The sequence below is a fragment of the Thermobia domestica genome, chromosome 4, assembly GCF_964235325.1.
Source record: "Thermobia domestica chromosome 4, izTheDome1.hap1.1, whole genome shotgun sequence".
NCBI classification, from domain to species: domain Eukaryota; kingdom Metazoa; phylum Arthropoda; class Insecta; order Zygentoma; family Lepismatidae; genus Thermobia; species Thermobia domestica.
In genome coordinates, this window is record NC_137457.1 from 260,956,038 (window position 1) to 260,974,931 (window position 18,894).

The 18,894-nt window shown below is 39.6% G+C and overlaps 2 protein-coding genes across 2 annotated transcripts in view; one reads left to right on the plus strand and one right to left on the minus strand.

Annotated features, from left to right (window-relative positions):
- The window catches only part of LOC145684032 (uncharacterized), a 271,555-nt gene that overhangs the window by 151,316 nt on the left and 101,345 nt on the right, over positions 1-18,894 (plus strand). The window lies entirely within an intron of this gene.
- LOC145683495 (neuronal acetylcholine receptor subunit alpha-9-like) overlaps positions 2,436-18,894 on the minus strand; it is a 39,227-nt gene continuing 22,768 nt past the window's right edge. Inside the window, exons 5-6 of the mRNA XM_081754834.1 lie at positions 14,658-14,769; positions 2,436-2,795 (exon numbers count right to left, since the gene is read on the minus strand). Of these exons, the coding sequence (XP_081610960.1) occupies positions 2,578-2,795; positions 14,658-14,769 (330 nt within the window). The 3' untranslated portion in view covers positions 2,436-2,577. The remainder of the gene's footprint in view (positions 2,796-14,657; positions 14,770-18,894) is intronic.

Genomic DNA, 18,894 nt, shown 5'->3' on the forward strand with positions numbered 1-18,894 from the left:
TTAATAACAGTTCTCACACTTCTCTCTACCGCATAGACGTCTGTTTCTCTTGTTTTACTAAAGTAATTGCAGTGTGAGTATATTTTTCTTTCTTCTCTACAAAGTTTTAATGCTTTATGTACTCCTTCTAATATCCGAATGCATTACTTCATGTGGTGATTTTCTTTCGTTTCTACTTTCCTCTTCAAATTACAACAATCATTTCAACAATATTATAACTAAACTTCCGATTTTTGCATATTTGCATGTTTTTATTCTGATGTGATATTGTTATGCTCTTTCAATAGAAATTCGTTTCATTTGTTTTGGGGTAAAAGAACAGAGTTTTATAGTGTATATATTTGCATGTTTCGAAGGTTAGTGTATGTTTATGTCATTACTGCATATAAATGCATATTTATACGACCGAATTGATAATTTTTAACGTCCAACAATTTTCTTCATAAATGGAATTTCAAGTTTCTAATATTCACACTGGATTCATATAAATTACAATTTAAATATACTACTGTCAAAGAAAAACTACTGTAAAGGGATTAATATATAAAAACAATTCTTCTCAGAGTATAAACACCTCATGCAGTTCCTTTCCAGGAGGTAAAGTGCCAAGGACCGACGAGACGTTACCAGGTTGGATAGAAACAGATATACGCTGTATTAGATAAGATGTGGAGCGAACTTCGCCGGAAACACAAGAAATGCGTCTTCCTACCTCTCTAATGAATTCAAGACTTCTTGCAGCCTATGCACCACTGGTTTCAATAGCGATTGGAGTGAAAACAAACTTTTCGAGAAGGTTGTTGCATTTTCTTTGCTTTTCAGCTTCTCTGCGATTAGCAACAGCTCCAGCGTTAATTACTGACAGAGGGAGACTTGAATGAGCGTATGTATCAGCGCATGTGAAGTCCCACAATTAACATTTACCTCTCATCCATGGAACCAGTGTCATCCCATCCGGTCGCTTTCCATCAGAACGACAGCAACCAGAAGTTTCCCGTATTGAAGGAATTCCAGCTGTGTTAAGGGCTCGTAGTATTACATCATTAACGGAGGAGTGTCGGGTGAATCTACCAGCGCTCTTCATACATGAAAGGCCGTGCAGGCCAACTTTGTTGACCTCATCTCCACAAGCTGGACAGCGATGAGGCTCACAAACAGCTAAACCTAAACGTAAGGCAACAACAATTCGAAAGCTTTCATTTGACAATCTTATCTTATATATTTAGAATTTGTCAAGTATCTGTAAATAAAGAATAAACATTCTGAGAGAAGTAAATAAATATTTCTGGCATAAGCATATAGTAATAGCTGCCTGGCGAAATTGAACAGGACTCGCAAAAATTTACGTTAAAGGTTTTAAAGTTAACGAAGATAGATCTCTGAAAAAAAAAAAAAAAAACAAATAACGTACACAGATATAAATGGATATAGTGAGATAAAATAAAATGTACATAGGCCTACCGTATTCAATTACAGTGTTTATTTATGCTACGTATTAATACGCATAAAACGGTGAACAAAAAAAACTACATATGATTTCAAAGGTTAAGACCAAAAGTAGATACTATGCCCTTTTCAGTTCTCCTCCCTCTACTTTTGGCTCCCTTTTGATCTATTTTGTATATTATGCTCCTTGTTTCATGTCTCTAGACCAGCTAGAGAACGAGTTATTGGTATTTGGAAATTACTATGTAAATTGCACTTCGTTCAGAAACATGCACGGTATATAGGGTCTTACACGGCGGTGGACCAAAGGTTAAATGTGTAAATAGGGTAACAAGGAAACGAAGACCTTTACAGGCAACGTAGTTCATATACCTAACCTCTCGCAGAATGTCTATTTTTTTTCTTAACCGTGCATTCCTGAACTTGAAAATTTCCGTTGAAAAGTATATTTTAACACCCGTTGTTCGCAACACAGGCTCCGCTTAATCAAGAGAATTTAACATTTTTAATTTTTTTTTCCCTTTAAATTTATGGGAAGGTGAAATATTTCCGTTTAATAAGGGGTTTGTTGAAGGCAGTTTTCACTTATTAAAAAGTCTGTATTCAAAACCCTTATGTTCTTGTTTAAAAGAAAATAAATTCACTTGAAAGTTAAGCATCCTTCAACTAGTTTAGCATCCTGTTTCAACTCATAAACACAATTTTACATGGTAACACTTTCAGTTACCAATGTATCATTTTCAACAATTTAGGTTAATGCTTATAGTGATGGAACGAATAAAACTATGTTAATTTTTTTTTAAATAAATGTAATTTAAGGTGAAGAACATATAGTATAGAGTATTACAATAGCAGTTATCAGAATATATATATATATATATATATATATATATATATATATATATATATATATATATATATATATATATATATATATATATATATATATAGCTAAAAGTACTGTCAACCACTCTAGCAATGGTGTGCCATTCATTTTGTATTTGAAGATACAAATGTCATCGGAGACTCTCAAAACCTTACTGATATCACGGTCACTTTCAATCATTTAGGTTAATGCTTACGGTAATGCAATGAATAAAACTATGTTAAAATTCTTTTAATCAATATAATTTAAGGTGAAGACCATATAGTATAGAATGTTACCATGGCACTTATCAAAATATATATAGCTAAGAGTACTCTGTCAAACACTCTAGCAATGGTGTGCCATTCATCTTGTATTTCTTTCTTCTGTTTCTTGATCCCCTCTTTTCTGTGCTGAAGATAAAGATGCCATCGGAGACTCTCCAGAAGCTTACTGATATCACGGTCTAATCCTAAGGTTCTCACTATAAAAGAAAAAGAAGAAACTAAATATTGTTTCCCAAAGTTTCTAATATTATCAAGGAAGCCTTAGGAGGTATAAGATAAAATCTTTTCAGTTCAGAATCAAAGTTACGTGTACACATGTAATACAGTAATAAAATTGATATTAGACAGAAATATAAATTACAGAGAAAATAACATTTTTAATAAACAATTGATCTCTGTAATGACTATTTATCATATTTACGTTCTCTTTTTTAAATAGTAACATTTTCATATCCTGTATTTTCTTCAAGGTATGTTCTGAATTTAAAAAAAATGTGTAATAGACAACTTAAATATAATCTCTATCAAGACTACACTCTTTACATTTTCGATGGGGGTCCTAGATTTCGCGGTCAATAAACGGAGAGAACGACTACGGATATTCTATTTGGAAATCATGACTAGTGGCATGGGATGTAATGCGAATATAGCAGTGATAAAGAAATCCTGAGGATTTTAAGTTATAACTGCAGCGACAAGGCTCTCCTTTTAGGAACAAATGTGATGAAATTGAATCGAGAGAAACTGTGTGACTACGCGGATGTCGTGACTACGCAGACAATGCAGCGGTGGTTTAACAAGTTTAAGGACGCACCACATGCAGGAAGACCAACACATATACAAAATGAAGCTCTTCAGGCAGCAATTGAAGTGAACAATGGACAGACACGTGAGGAACTACAATTTAGTGTGATTGGAGAAACTATTCGGCAGCACTTCCATCAACTTGGGAAGCACTACAAGGTGGGTCGATGGGTCCCACATGATTTGACTCCGGGCCAGAAGGCAACGAGATCAGACACTTGTGTTTCTTTGCTGTCTCGTCTGAGGAAGGAGCCATTTCTGAACAGGGTGTAAACATGTGATGAAAAGTGGGTCCTGTACGAAGCTCCACGGCACCGTCATTGGTTAGTATCCCATGAATCGGTTCCAAAACAATCAAAACCAGCACTGCATCAGAAGAAGGTCCCCCTGTGTGTTTGGTGGACTGCTCGCGGGACCATGCATCGGGATATGCTACCAGCTGATCAGAGCATCAATACAACTGTGAACTACCAGCAGGTGAATCGTCTTCAAGGAAAACTTAAAACTCTGGAGCCAGCACTTCTGAATCGCAAAGGGGTCCTCGTGTTACAAGACAAAGCTAAGCCCCACATGTCTAGGATGACCCGGGAGACCAATCTACGCCTTGGATGGGAAACACTATTGCATCTACAATAGTCTCTGGACATAGCACCGTCTGATTATCACCTGTTCCATTCGTTCGGGAATCACCTTAGAGGACACCAGTTCAAATCCCTAGTACAAGTGTAAAATATATTTGATACCTTCTTCAATTCACGGCCCACCAAGTTCTACCGTGATGGATTCCCTGGCCTTCCAGAACGTTAGCAGAAGGTCGTTGATGCTGATAGGAACTATTTTTGATCTCCCAGGTACGTCTTAGTTGACATATCGATGTTCGAATGTGGTGGGTGAAAAAGCGACAGAGCTTTCTTGGTTGCCTTTATATTATTATTATTAAGTATTCTCTCTGTAGGCAGGTCCTGAGAGAAATGAGATTTTTTTTCAGGTTCGAGCCTTTAAATATTTCTTCCACGTTTCTCGGTCTTTAGCTTGTTCCCCAGACAGCACAATACACGTATAGTACCCGTATAGTAAATGTACAATTGCACGGATTCAACATGTGCATCATCTGTATAAATGCACGCCTGTACATGTGATGCACATATATGTCACAGGTTCTATTCAACATCTTCACGTGCGCAGACATATGCAATGCACACGCACACGTCCTGCACAAGTAATTTACACCTACCGCGCAGGTGATTTACAAGTAGCACGTATTCGATTTACATGTAGTGTACAGGTGCTTTGCATGTAGGACAGCGGTGATTTATACGTAGCACACAGATGATTTACATATAGGACAGAGGTGATTTACACGTAGCACACAGGTGATTTACACACAGTAACCAGGTAATTTACATGTAGGACAGAGATGATTTGCACGTAACACAAGGTGATTTACATGTAGGACACAATGATTTGCACGTAACACACAGGTGATTTACACGCAGTACCCAGATGATTTACATGTAGGACAGAGGTGATTTGCACGCAGTACCCAGATGACTTACATGTAAGACACATGTGATTTTCTCGTAGTGCAGAGGTGATGTAAAAGCATATTCGAGATTCAACGAAAAAAAAAGTTTATATATTTGGTGCCTTACGCAGTTAGACCATCTATAACTCCATTTCTTTTGGTAGCCAAGGGCTAGCTTCCTTGCGAGGGTTACGCCCTCTATCCGGGGTGAGAGGTGAAAGTACTGGTGCAGAAAGGAGATTGAAGCCGGTCTATGGGATGAAGAGGAAATCTGGAATATCTTTTATACAGATAGCACTTTATTATATTACATCTTTTTTCATAACATTGCGGTATCCATTTGGACATTATGATCTTGTAATCATAATCATTAGGACAGGAAAAAAGATGATGGTGAGTTGCACTTCACAGGACAAACACAAACAATTTGTTAAAAAGACGAATGCTGGTTATCTTCTTGTCCAGGGGCTACTCTGGACAGTGATGATAACATGTGAAGCCCTGTTAGTATAATGGATTTACAGTGCAGTATATGTGGGTGAAACATGATGGGGAAGATGGTCGGAAGAATAGGCAGAAGCGACAAAATGGTCCGGGTGGTCAGGTGGAAGAGTTTTGAGATAAAGGGAGAAGAGCAGAGATAAAGGACAGGTGACGAAATTATATCCCAGATCATAGTTGCGATCGAGATCCATCGTGTCCACAAGTAGAGGATGCCGTTGCTGAAAGCGGGTAGTAATGAATCTGAGCCTTAATTTTTCGATGTGATGAAGTAGAGTAGGAAACGTTATGCGGTCATACAACTCCTGCGTTGGACTCGGAAGCTTGATTCGGTACGCTAGACGAAAAGCATGTCGTTCGAGCACTTTTAATTTCTTGTAGAAGTAAGGTAATGCACTAACCCAGGCGGGATGTCCATATGTTAAGACGGGGCGCAAAAATACCTTGTAGGTATTGAGTACTGTAGAAGGCTGTAATCCCCATGTGGTACCAATAAGATGTTAAAAAGGTTTAAACGATTATAGGCCTTGCGAGTGATTTCTTTCAGATGCGGCCGCCAAGTTAGATGATGGTCGATAGTGAGACCGAGGTAAGTGACCTGTTTAGTGGGTTAAATTCGTGTACCGTTGATACTGATGTTGAGGAGATTCGGATTTTTCTGTACTCGAGAGCGCTTGCGAGGTGGAATAAAGACAATTGCCAGCGTCTTAGTGGAGTTGATGTGGAGTCGCCACTTACTGCACCATCGAAAGAATGAGTCAATCGCTTTGCTGAGAGAAGAATTAATCTGTTGAATGGTTCGGGCTGTACTGAGAAAAGCAGTGTCATCAGCATATTGAAAAGTGTGCACATTCAGAGGAAGTGCCGGCATGTTAGCTACAAACAGAAGATATAGTAGGGGTGAGAGAGCAGAGCCTTGGGGCACACCAGAGTGAGTAAAAATCGGATGAGAGAAGGAGCTATTGATGGTTACATAAGAGAGGCGGTTAGAAAGAAAGTGAAATATGAATCGTAGATAAGAAAGCGGAAGTCGGAAGCGGTGTAGTTTGAACAGGAGAGCTAAATGCCAAACTTTATCAAAAGTTTTTTCGAGATCGAACAGATAAGACAAGACGGTCGAGCAGTATTATAACGATTTGTAATGATATTTAAGAGTCGGAGCAGTTGATCATTGATGCTAAAATTAGGTCTAAATCCTGCCTGATGTACAGGAAGCAAATGATGGGTAGAGAGATGGAGATGAAGTCTGGCGACGATGATGCGCTCGAGAATTTTGCTAAATACGGAGGTGAGCTGTATTGGTCGGTAAGATGCAACATAATCTGGAGGTTTGTTAGGTTTTAGAAATATTAAAGTAGAGGATGTTTTCCAGTCTGAGGGGAAGTAGCCGGTACGAAATATAAATGTATAGATATAAGAAAGAAGAAGAAGAAGACAGTAAGGTGCTTCTTTGATGTGGCGATAAGTTATCCGATCCAAACCAGGAGCTGTATTACGCTTGCGATTCACGACAGACGATATATCGTCAGTAGAGATAGGAGCGGTGAGAGGATTATTGTCGGGAAGACTATGAGTTTCACTTGGTGTCCGTGGGATGCCTCCGGGGAAAGTCTGGTGAAAAGGGAGTGAATGTAGTTTGCAGGTGGTCGGCAAAAGCGTTGGCTTTATCTTCATCTGTTTGTAGCGGACAGTCATTAATAAGCAATGGATAAGGCGTTCTGGTAAGCTTGCCCGTCAGCAGATTAAAGCGTTTCTAGTACTTAGTTGGGTGCGAAGTTTCTGCCAAGGTGTTGCAAGTCTTTACCCAGGTCCGGAATTTATATGCCTTAACATAGTTTCGGACTATGCGCTGGAGTTTGCGATGATGTTGCAGAGCTTCCACGTTCCCAGTGCGCTGAAACTCTCGGAAAAATGCGCGGGAGCGGTGTATAAGAGATAAATAACTTGTTAGTAGGCGTGGTTGGTACCGGGAGATTTCAGTGGTTGGTATATGAAGTTCGGACGCATGACAGATAGAGTAGGTGATATCAGAAATGCAATTATACAGATCATCTTCTGTGGTAGGCGGCTCAAGATTGGCTAAATCGGCAGTGATTGTGGAGCGATAATGTTCCCATTGTGCTTGGTCAAAACGTGGGACACGCCGAGATTCTGGTATGGTTCGAGGAATATGAGGCTGTGGTTGATCAATATGAAGTTTGATGGGTAGATGATCGCTACCAATGGAATCTAGTACCTCGAGAGTACATCGTTGGGAAAGGCTGACAGCTGAAATCACTACGTCTGGTGTGGTTTCAGTGATAGGTCGGGTAGGTTTTGGTATGTCAAAGAGGCCGGTGGTATGACTGGTGATGAAGTTAAGGAAACGTTGTTTCTGGTTATCTGAACGGCTATGAATATTAATATCTGCCATGATGATATAATATTTAAAGTTATTAGAGATATACTGAAAAAAGGGGAGGGGGATTGGGTGTCCAGGGCGCACATATATGGTGGCTATAGTGACATAAAGGGAGTGAAAATAGAGGGTGATAATGACGTGCTCTGGTATGTTATGTAAGGCAGGGTGATATTGGCGATGACTAATTGAAGGATGAAAGCCAATGGCCACTCCCCCATTTACTCGGTGTGCTGCTACCGTAGAATCACAACGTAGTAATGTATATCTAGGTATTTTAAAAGATATAGCTGGTGTGAGGTGAGTTTCGTTAAGGAGGAAGGCTTAAATAGATTCTTCTAAGAGAAGCTGTTCGAAAAGGATATACTGAGTAGCGAGGGATCGAATATTAACAAATAAGAGCGAAATACCCATGATTACGGTTCAGTAGAAGGGTTGGAAGTTTCTGCGGAGGCATGTTCCTCGAGTGGAGTGACATGAAAATACACGTGTGGACCAGAGTAGGTGGCTTGAAAGGAACATTTAAAGATCAGGCGAGCAGAGTGATTGACCACCCCGAGAATGTGTTGGCGAAGAAAAGTTTGAATGTTTTCCATAGCGATAGTGAAAAATGATAGTAATTGTTGGGGAGTAATAGGTTCGTCGGTAGCTGGTGGTGGTAGAGCTTGCTGAGTTGGCAGTAAAACAGGTCGCAAAGAACCGTTAGTTCCGGGTTTAGAGGCTCAGCTGTAGGTTTTGCTTTGCATCGATAACTATACGTCGGATGCTGCTCTGGACATGTAGAGCATTTAGGTGGCTTGGCTAAGTTGGTGCATGCCTTGGTATCGTGGGCACCACTACAGTATCCACATTTGCTAGGTTGCGTACATTTTGAAGTCGGGTGAGTCGGTACGCTTGACAGCGCTCGCATCGCAATGGTAAAGGCGGAGGTGATTTTGATGGCTCGACGCGATGCTTCCTTTTATAAATGAAGGCGCCATAAGTTAGCAAGTCATCGATGGTGGTTTCGGAATTAGTTAGAACTCGTACCATGTATGTGGCTCCATGGTCGTTTTTAATGCGTATGCACTTAAGTATAGAGTGACCCTCTTGAGTGAGTTCTTCCTGAATCTCATCGTCTGTTAGGGAAGGATCCACCCCCCTAATGACAACTGAAAGAGCCGGGGGTCTTCGTGGTGGCGCCTGTTTAAACGCCTTTGATTCAAGTCGCTTCATTTCACCATGCTTGCCAAAAGTTTCGAAGCTGCATTTGTTTCGTATAGTGGTTAAGAATGATAAATCGTATGACTTGAAGATTATCCCATTGCGTGTATGAACAATTTGAGTGACTGAGACGCGTGGTAGATATTTTATGAGTTGTTGAAAAGTCAGCTTGGTATTCTCAAATTTGCGATCGAAGTTAGTAAGTAAGAATGAATGAAGACGAGGTTTGGAAGAAGCCAGTAACGTCGGAAATTCATTAGCGTCGTCGAGATTCATGGATGAAACAGACTGCTCGGATTCACTAACAGTGTGATGAAGCTTAGGCGGTGGCTGAGTTGAAGAAGTGTGATGTTTGTCCGGTGTGCGCGATCGGGATCTACCACTACTTTTGTTTTGAGAAGCAGAAGTATGCTGTCGGTCATGCCCCTTGCCCATCGACGTGGGGTTCAGGGACGGCCCAGGAGGCTGCTGTGGTAGTCCCGGATGTTCACCTGACGCCATATAGGTGGGTGCAAAAGACTGCGGCGAAGAGTAAACTGACTATGAAATGAGCTTAAAAAGCGTCCTCGATCGTGCGGAACCTTCTGGATCCTGGTAGTGAGAGGAAGCCCACTGTGGCTCTCACTTGAGGCAGCAATATGTCCTCGCGGAGATGTCGGTCAGTGCAAGCACTGGCCCTTCACAAAATAGATGAGAAGACGACTATGTGATGATGACCACGGGCTCCCACTTGAGTCAGCAATACGGACTGCAAGGGGATGTCGATTGTCTGTAACAGAACAATCCTCCCTAAATGAGCAAAAATACTAGTGAATACTCGTAGAGCGTTAGCAATCGAACTCAGACCAGTGAATCGATGATCGACTCGGAATTCTGAGCACGTAGCACATAGGTGATTTACACACAGTAACCAGGTAATTTACATGTAGGACAGAGATGATTTGCACCTAACACACAGGTGATTTACATGTAGGACAGAGATGATTTGCACGTAACACAGAGATGATTTACACGGAACACACAGATTATTTACATGTAGGACAGAGGTGATTTGCACGTAACACACAGGTGATTTAGATGCAGGACAGAGATGATTTGGACGTAACACACAGGTGATTTACACGCAATACCCAGATGATTTACATGTAGGACAGAGGTGATTTGCACGCAGTACCCAGATGACTTACATGTAAGACACAGGTGATTTTCTCGTAGTGCAGAGATGATGTAAAAGCATATTCGAGATTCAACGAAAAAAAAAGTTTATATATTTGGTGCCTTACGCAGTAAGACCATCTATAGCTCCAAAGACATCACCTTCAAAGTATATTACATGTAACTAATAATTGTCAGTGAGAATTTTACTTTTGGAGTTTATTATTTACAACGAGCAAAGCTTTAGGTAGCATCTTTGACATGTTTGCCAAGTAACATATTCTGCTATAATCGGTCACGAAAATAATTTTGTAAACCTATGAACTGTCTGACAGTAGTTACACCAGTACAATGCTGCCACCTGTTGATCCTGTATCCTAGCTCAGCGAACGTTATGGAGTTTTTACAATCATTCAGCTGTCATTCGTTGAAAAGTCTATGTAATACCGCCTGGAGGAAAAACGACACCTACCAAAAGTGGAGGTTAGTTTATATTGTTGATAAGAATGAGACTAAGAGGATGAAAGTAAAAGAATACACTTGCATGATATTATGGACGTCTCATACACACGTGCAGTAGTTGTGCAAATGCACATGTGCTCACAACGGCTTAAGAACCGGTATTTTAAATGTGCTTCATCCACGCAAATGCACATGTGCACATGCACGGCTCAAGCATGGGTTATGTACGTGCGCTGCATCCATGCAAATGCACATGTGTACATAACGGCTACTGGACGGGTTATATAAATGTGTGCTTCATCCATGCAAATACACATGTCCACATAACGGCTTAAGCACGGATTACGTACGTGCGCTGCATCCATGCAAATGCACATGTGTACATAACGGCTACTGGACGGGTTATATAAATGTGTGGTTCATCCATGCAAATACACACGTCCACATAACGGCTTAAGCACGGGCTACGTACGTGCGCTGCATCCATGCAAATGCACATGTGTACATAACGGCTACTGCACGGGTTATATAAAGGTGTGCTTCATCCATGCAAACACACATGTGTACATAATGGCTTAAGCACGGGTTACGTACGTGCGCTGCATGCATGCAAATGCACATGTGTACATAACGGCCACTGGACGGGTTATATAAAGGTGTGCTTCATCCATGCAAATACACATGTCTACATAACGGCTTAAGCACGGATTACGTACGTGCGCTGCATCCATGCAAATGCACATGTGTACATAACGGCCACTGGACGGGTTATATAAATGTGTGCTTCATCCATGTAAATACACATGTCCACATAATGTCTTAAGCACGGGTTACGTACGTGCGCTGCATCGACGCAAATGTACATGTGTATATAACGGCGTAAGCACGGGTTATATAAATGTGTGCTTCATCCATGCAAATACACATGTCCACATAATGTCTTAAGCACGGGTTCTGTACGTGTTTTTCTTCCACGCAAATGCACATATGCACGTAACGGCTTAGGCACGATTTATATAAATGTGTGCTTTATCCATGCAAATGGACATGTGAACATACACGAGTTATGTATGCGTGCTTTATCCACGCAAATTCACGTGTACGGCTTATGCACGGGTTATGTATGTGTTCATCATACACACAAATGCACATGTGCACATGTACGGCTTATGCATGGATAGTGCATATGTGTCGTACACGTACATGTTGTCTGGGTCCTTTTACTCCCAATATCTTCCATTTTTTACATTATCGATTATTTGTGTTCTTCTCCTTCCCACGTTGCCCTCTATAACAGTATGAAGAAGACATTTTTTCGTTAGCTGCGTCCAATCCAATTGACCTTACGAAGGATGCTGGCTAAAAGCATCCTCTTCTCTGGGAACAGCTTTAAAACAACTTCGTTTCTTACTATATCCGTCCATTTTATCTCCTTCATCTTTCTATGACATCACATTTTGAAGCTATATAAATATTTCTTCTGTAACTTCTGTAATACCCAAGTATCCGAACCATACAGTTCAGTACACCATATATAGAATGTGACCAGCTTTTTCCTTAGTCCAATATTAAGACTTCTAATTAAGAGTGATCTTTCCTTGTTGAATGCTTCTTTGGCTACAGCAAATCTTGACCTAATCTCTTTGTGCAGTAAGCGTCTCTCGTTAATAGACTTCCAATTAGACATCTGTAAGTCCTCTTTGTTCCACCCTGACGCGGAAGGGCTTAATTCCGCGGGATATTCTCATGGCACTCGATCTTTTGACGTTGATTTCCATTAGGAGTTCTTCTTCGGCTCTAGCTATACTAACTGTGTTATCCGTACACCAGGCCCCTTTCCAAACTTGAAATCTCGAAATCCCACTAATTCTTCCTTCATTAAGCATTCAGTGTAAATGTTGAATAATTGGGGTGACATACTACATCCTTGTTCAACTCCACTTCCAATCTCCTCTTTCATTCAAGTGTAACTTCACCCGTCGTTGGTCTCTCTACTTTTCTTCGACTAAAGCATTTTCAGAATTTTGGTCCAAGGGATCCCGTCGAGAACCTTTTGGAGTCGATGAAGCACAAACACATCTGTTTCTTTAAATTAATAACTTGTTCAGATACAATTCTCACCAACTAAATGTCATATCTGATGCTTTTTCTTCAGAACTCAAATTGATTTTCCTCCAACATTTCTTCATTTCTTCTATCTTACTTTCCAGTTACCTGTTCAGTATGCGTGCATTAATCTTTCCAGCATGCGAAAAAAGGCTCATTGTTCTGTGGCCACTGCATTTCTTTGACTGCTTGTTCTTTCATTGCATTGTCAGTACTTTCATTGCATTGTTCCCATAATCCCTTGGGCAAATCCACCAGTATGTTGTCGTCTGCAGTGACACTCTTCCTTCGCATGTCTTTCATGGTTTGTACTACTTCACTTTTCAATATACTGTGTCCTTCTCCTCATCATCCATCTCCTACCTGATCTCTTGAGCGGTTTTTATGGTCATGTTGATTCTTTATGTATTCCTCCCAAATTTATGTAAGTGACTACATGATCTTGTTGATCTTTAATCCCGATCGTGCATATACTTTATACTTAGCTTTCTCTCCTAATACTTGTGCTTTCTGATACACAAATAGTAGATGTTGCCAAGCTTGTTTTTCCCTGAAAAGATTAAGGCCTTCGTATATCGTCCGAATTCAACCAAATTCATCCGATCTTGATCACACTTAGTGAGGTGGTGGTAGAACTTGCCAAGCATATATGTTCCTTAAAAATCAAGGATTCTGTATATCGTACGATTTCAACCTAACCTATCCAATTTTAACCACAGTTAGCAAGGTGGTAGATCTAGCCGAGCATGCATTTTCCTTTAAAATCATGGCCCTCGTATATCGTACGAATTCAACCAAATTCATTCAATCTTGATCACACTTAGCAAGGTAGTAGATCTTGCCAAACATGAATGTTCCTTTAAATACCAAGGCCTCAGTATATCGAACGAATTCAACCAAACTTATCCAGTCTTGACCACAGTTAGCAAGGTGTTAGATCTTGCCAAACATGAATGTTCCTTTAAATATCAAGGCCTCAGTATATTGCACGAATTCAACCAAACTTACCCAGTCTTGACCACAGTTAGCAAGGTGTTAGATCTTGCCAAGCATGAATGTCCCTTTAAATATCAAGCCCTAAGGATATCGCACGAATTCAACCAAACTTATCCAGTCTTGACCACAGTTAGCAAGGTGTTAGATCTTGCCAAACATGAATGTTCCTTTAAATATCAAGACCTCAGTATATCGCACGAATTCAACCAAACTTATCCAGTCTTGACCACAGTTAGCAAGGTGTTAGATCTTGCCAAGCATGAATGTTCCTTTAAATATCAAGGCCTCAGTATATCGCACGAATTTAACCAAACTTATCCAGTCTTGACCACAGTTAGCAAAGTGTTAGATCTTGCCAAACATGGTTTTCCCTTAAAAATTGGAGTCTTGCGTATATTGTACAAATTCAACCAAACTCATCCGATCTCTACCACAGTTAGCAATGTGGTAGATCATGCCAAGCTTAGTTTTCTGTAAAAAATCAAGGGCTTTGTATATCGTACAAGTTCAACCAAACTCATCCGATATTGAGCACAGTTATTAAGGTGTTAGATCTTGCTAAGCTTGGTACTGATATGAAATATAGAATACAGGTGTTTATTTTGAAGAATTATCATCCATCAAATTCAGTGTTCGACTTACGAGTTTAAGCATACTCTCGCAATCTAGTTTAAACTTGATGTATTGTAGATCTTGATCTGTTATAAAACCGTGTAAAATATTATGGTATACAGGCTTTCGATTTATAAGGTAGCTACTATCAAATTTGGGGTTTAAATTCGGTGAAATTTTTGCAAACAGTTTTATAAATATTTGCTTTATAAATCAGGGAAGGACTTCTTTTTAGCAATAGGAAATTTACACTTATCTGTAAAATGAATGTTTTTTCACTAATACTATGTTACGTACCTGAAGGGTCAGCAATATCTTGACATCTATGGCACATGTATTCACAAGAACGGATTGTTCTACGCGAATGTTGGTAGGATGCACGTGAGGAGTCGCTTTGGCAGGAGTTAACCTAGAAAGGAAAACAATACATTAGAGACAGTTAAAATAATACTAGTAGTATAAACACTATGTAAGGATTTAAACAAACGTTAGGCACATAAAAGATTTTTAAGGAGTTTGGTTGACCAAAATGTCATATAAATAATTATAAAATCAAGAACCATTTTGATGAATCGTCACAAAATTTGGTCAGGATATAGAAGGTGAAAAGCCATGAATCGAGTTCAATGATGGAGGCGGTACCAAAACTATTTCCGGCTTTTGCGTTGAACAATACAGAGCGATAAACTTTAATAGATAGCAAGAAGCGGTTTCCTGTAATCGGTCAAGCGTCCCAAGAATACTTTACATCTTCATCCTCAACTGTCCTTCTAAAACCTGAAGTGACAGAAATCAATTATTGTACTTCTGATTTAAGCGTTGTTATTGAGTGAAAACTGTAACAGATAGAAAAAAAACAGTTTTCAGTAATCAATTAAGCGTGCAAAGAATATGTTCCCATATCCACTCTAATTTCTGCATTGAGACCAGAAGTCGTGGAAACTTACTATCATTTTCGGTTTCAATATTAATTAAGAAAATACCACGACATAGAAACAAAAGTATTTCGTGCGATGTCCACGTCACACTACTACTTGATTATTTAAAATATATTATATTGCAACGTTATGCTATATTTTAACGTCCTTGATAGATAACATTTATGAATAATTCGCAACATTTGCTTAGAAACATCAATTAATTACACAAAATTTTTAGCGTTCACCTCTGGCAATTAGGGTCCAGGGTTCGATCCCAGCCCCCGCCAAGTGAACTTTGTGGTGTACAAACACTGTGTGCTTGGGTTTCCTCGGGGCTATCCCGTTTCCTCCCACTTTCTTCATTCCACCATTTCATTCATTACTCATCATCACCGTCTCCTTTAGCCTCACCGGCATAATCGTGGGATGTAAAATCCAAAGATTTAATTTAATTTAATTTTTTGATTACAATCGTTTCACAGCCTAAATATTATTATTTATATGATATTCTGTCGTTAGTAAATAAATTAAATTAGAATAAAATATTGAATATTTTGTACTTCAAAATATTGGGGGGGACGCGTTCCCCCCGCCAGAGACGCCCGTGATCTGCACTATCGATACCATGCGGCATAAGTCTATTCTGAACGATCTTGCAGCAGTTTCGGAAGTAGTCTGTATCATCATCATCATAGGCATTCTGCCATTATTGGCTCGCTACAACTGAGATGCTTATATGTTCCACGATCTTCCGCGTAACTCTTCGCCTTCACGTACGATTTTTCTGTTTTGATATTGTCCATTAATTGTAATTTGTATATACGTAGATTTGTAAATGTCGGAGATGGGCTGATATTTGTGGCGCCGTTGCGACAAGATAAGAACGATGCGCTTCAGCTCTAATTAACTGTAATACGATCAGTTCTTAGCCGAATCTATGTAGGTAAGCCCTATATAAAATATGTTTGTAAATTCAAAAGCGTTCAAGTGAAACTAAAAAGCTAGTGGAAGGTCCCCGATGACCAAGCGTAGTGGGCTTTGAGGTGAGGTAACTCTCTTTAACCAGGCGTCGTGAGAGAGAGAAGGATCTCAATGACCGTGCGTCTTAGGGCTTTAGGTTGTTTGATCAGCCTGTGGAGATTGATACTGGTCGAGGTGTATAGTCCCCTTTTATCCTGAAGTGTCGGCTTCCTTCGGTGATCCTCGTCCGTCCGACTGTTGGCGATGGTGGGCGACTCCTCTTCGGGACCATCGTCTGCTTGTTTTTATTTACTATTAGCACGTGTAGTTTACACATGGTCATTGCATGACGTTTAGACATGCGGAACCTTACAATATGCTTAATTGATATTAAAGGTAACACACGCATGAAAATGAATTTGTATATGCTTAATTGATATTAAAGATAACACACGCATGAAGATGAATTTGTATATGCTTAATTAATAAAAATACAAGATTTGTCAATGAAGTTCCAGAACTAAGCTTGATACATTGTAGCTCCTTATGACAGAAAATAATATGTGTGATTAATTTTTAAGAAGTCCTAACAGAGTGACTGATCAACACAGGCCAAAGTACTTACGCTAGAGGCACTCAGGATATTTTTTGGAAATTCGATACCGAAGGGAAAGTACAGAATCTCCCAGTCTGAATCCCCACCACCAAAATCACAATGGTTTGTTCTCTATTGTACACTTTCATTTGCTCTCCAGAATGTACCAGTTCGAAATTATCAAGTAAAATCAATCTCAATTCTATGTTCTCAGTTATAGAGTTTCATATGATCCTGTTTAACCAGTAAGTGCTCGCGTGGGGGTCTCCTGGACCCCCAACAAGTTTCCTTAGTGATTTTCTTGAAAAGGAGTTGGTTATACTGCTGCCACTTACAGTACCTTCCGAAAATAGAACAAGCATTCTATCAAGGCCCAAAAAGAAAGGTTATAAGGAATGTCTCTAGCAATTCTCACGGCAATATTTTAATTAACAGCTAAAAAAACAACAAAAAAATATGGGGGTCTGTGGCACCCCCACGCGAGTACTTATGTTACAAAAAATGGCGCGACTACTTACAGGTTAACAACGCACCACCTCCTGACCTCAACCCACCGCCTTGCTGCCTCAATTTGTTGGCTGGACGTATCCATAGTTTATAACGTTGGACAGATTCCTGTGCTCTGTTGGTGACATTAGTTTCCCACCAAACGTAGAAGCAAGCATTTCACTCGCACCAACTAATCAGGTGACCATTTCTCGAAATCTCTTAAGTTTACAGACATGAACTTCCGTTTTGACACTTTTCATTTAAATTTATTAAACACGAGTTTCAGTATGTTTATATTTTATTCGTTTTTTTTTTTTATTTGAGCCAGAAGGGAAGAAAATAGGTGGAAAGGGAAGGGTTTGGTGACAATTATTATGCTCGTAACATGTTCCTATCGCGGAATTTCTTCAGAGTGGACACTTAATTTGGCAGAAAAGGGAAGGGGATAGTTCACTAAGATGACCAACTATATGCTCGAATTTCGTGTGAGAATTGGAGTTCAGACAAATTCTCTATGAAGGATTCAGAAGAACCGAAGACATTCTAATTCTAACTATTATGAAGTCTTACATGCAACAAACGACGAGCATTAAATTTTGCTATGGAAATCAGTAACAGAGAACATATGAGAACTATTTACCGCAAGAATGTCATATCTCATGGTCGTTTTGAAGGGTACACGTGTTTCCGTAATGATCATAGTGAGGTTTTTAATTAACGCAGAAGTTGATTTCGTTAACAAGTCTTTTTAAGATGTTAATTTTGGGCGTGTTTACGAATTGTTCCGCATGATGGAAACATACTGCACATTAATCAATTCGGCTGATTCTGAAAGTAGATCTAGGTCATTCTTAGTGATTTTTCGATACCATTTCTAAGAAACTCTAAGCCTATTCTATTATACAGTAGACAACTTTAAGTAAGGTAGTTATTCTTTTAGGATTCATATAAACTGTAAACATAAGCTGCGGATATAATCGTGACAATTTACTAAAGACTTTTTTTTACCTAGTGTATTAAAATCTTTTGCAACCAGTATTAATCTTTAACATGCCTCAAAAGATTTAATAATGACTAGCTGAACCTGCGCTGTCTAGTCAACGCATCGTTTTGTTATGACCATGAATCTCCTTCCCACTGTGTATGTTTCCTTACTCACACAAGTAAAGGATAGGAGACTCAGAAAGGAAGTGAATTGCTACGTATAGATGTTGGAGTAAGTTTGTAGCAAATTTGTAGAAGTAACACGATATCAAGTGTAAACATGTTTTTCTAATAAATCCATGTCCGTCCGAGTACGCCTCATAGCGTCTCTTGAGGCCTTTGAAGTTGCCAGCATGCCAAACAGCTTTGCCATTCACATTTAAGCAAAGCGCTTGCAATGCCCGTCAATTCGCCATATGTAACTTCCCTGCTGGTTGCCTAACACCGTAGTTTCGGCCTGCAACAATGTTAATCTTATGGGCTCTAAACGCCCCTAAAATGTTGAAAAGAACCATAATGACACATTTCTTTAAAATTTGAATGAAAATTGGACAATTTACACAAAATTTGGAATCGACCAGCGAAG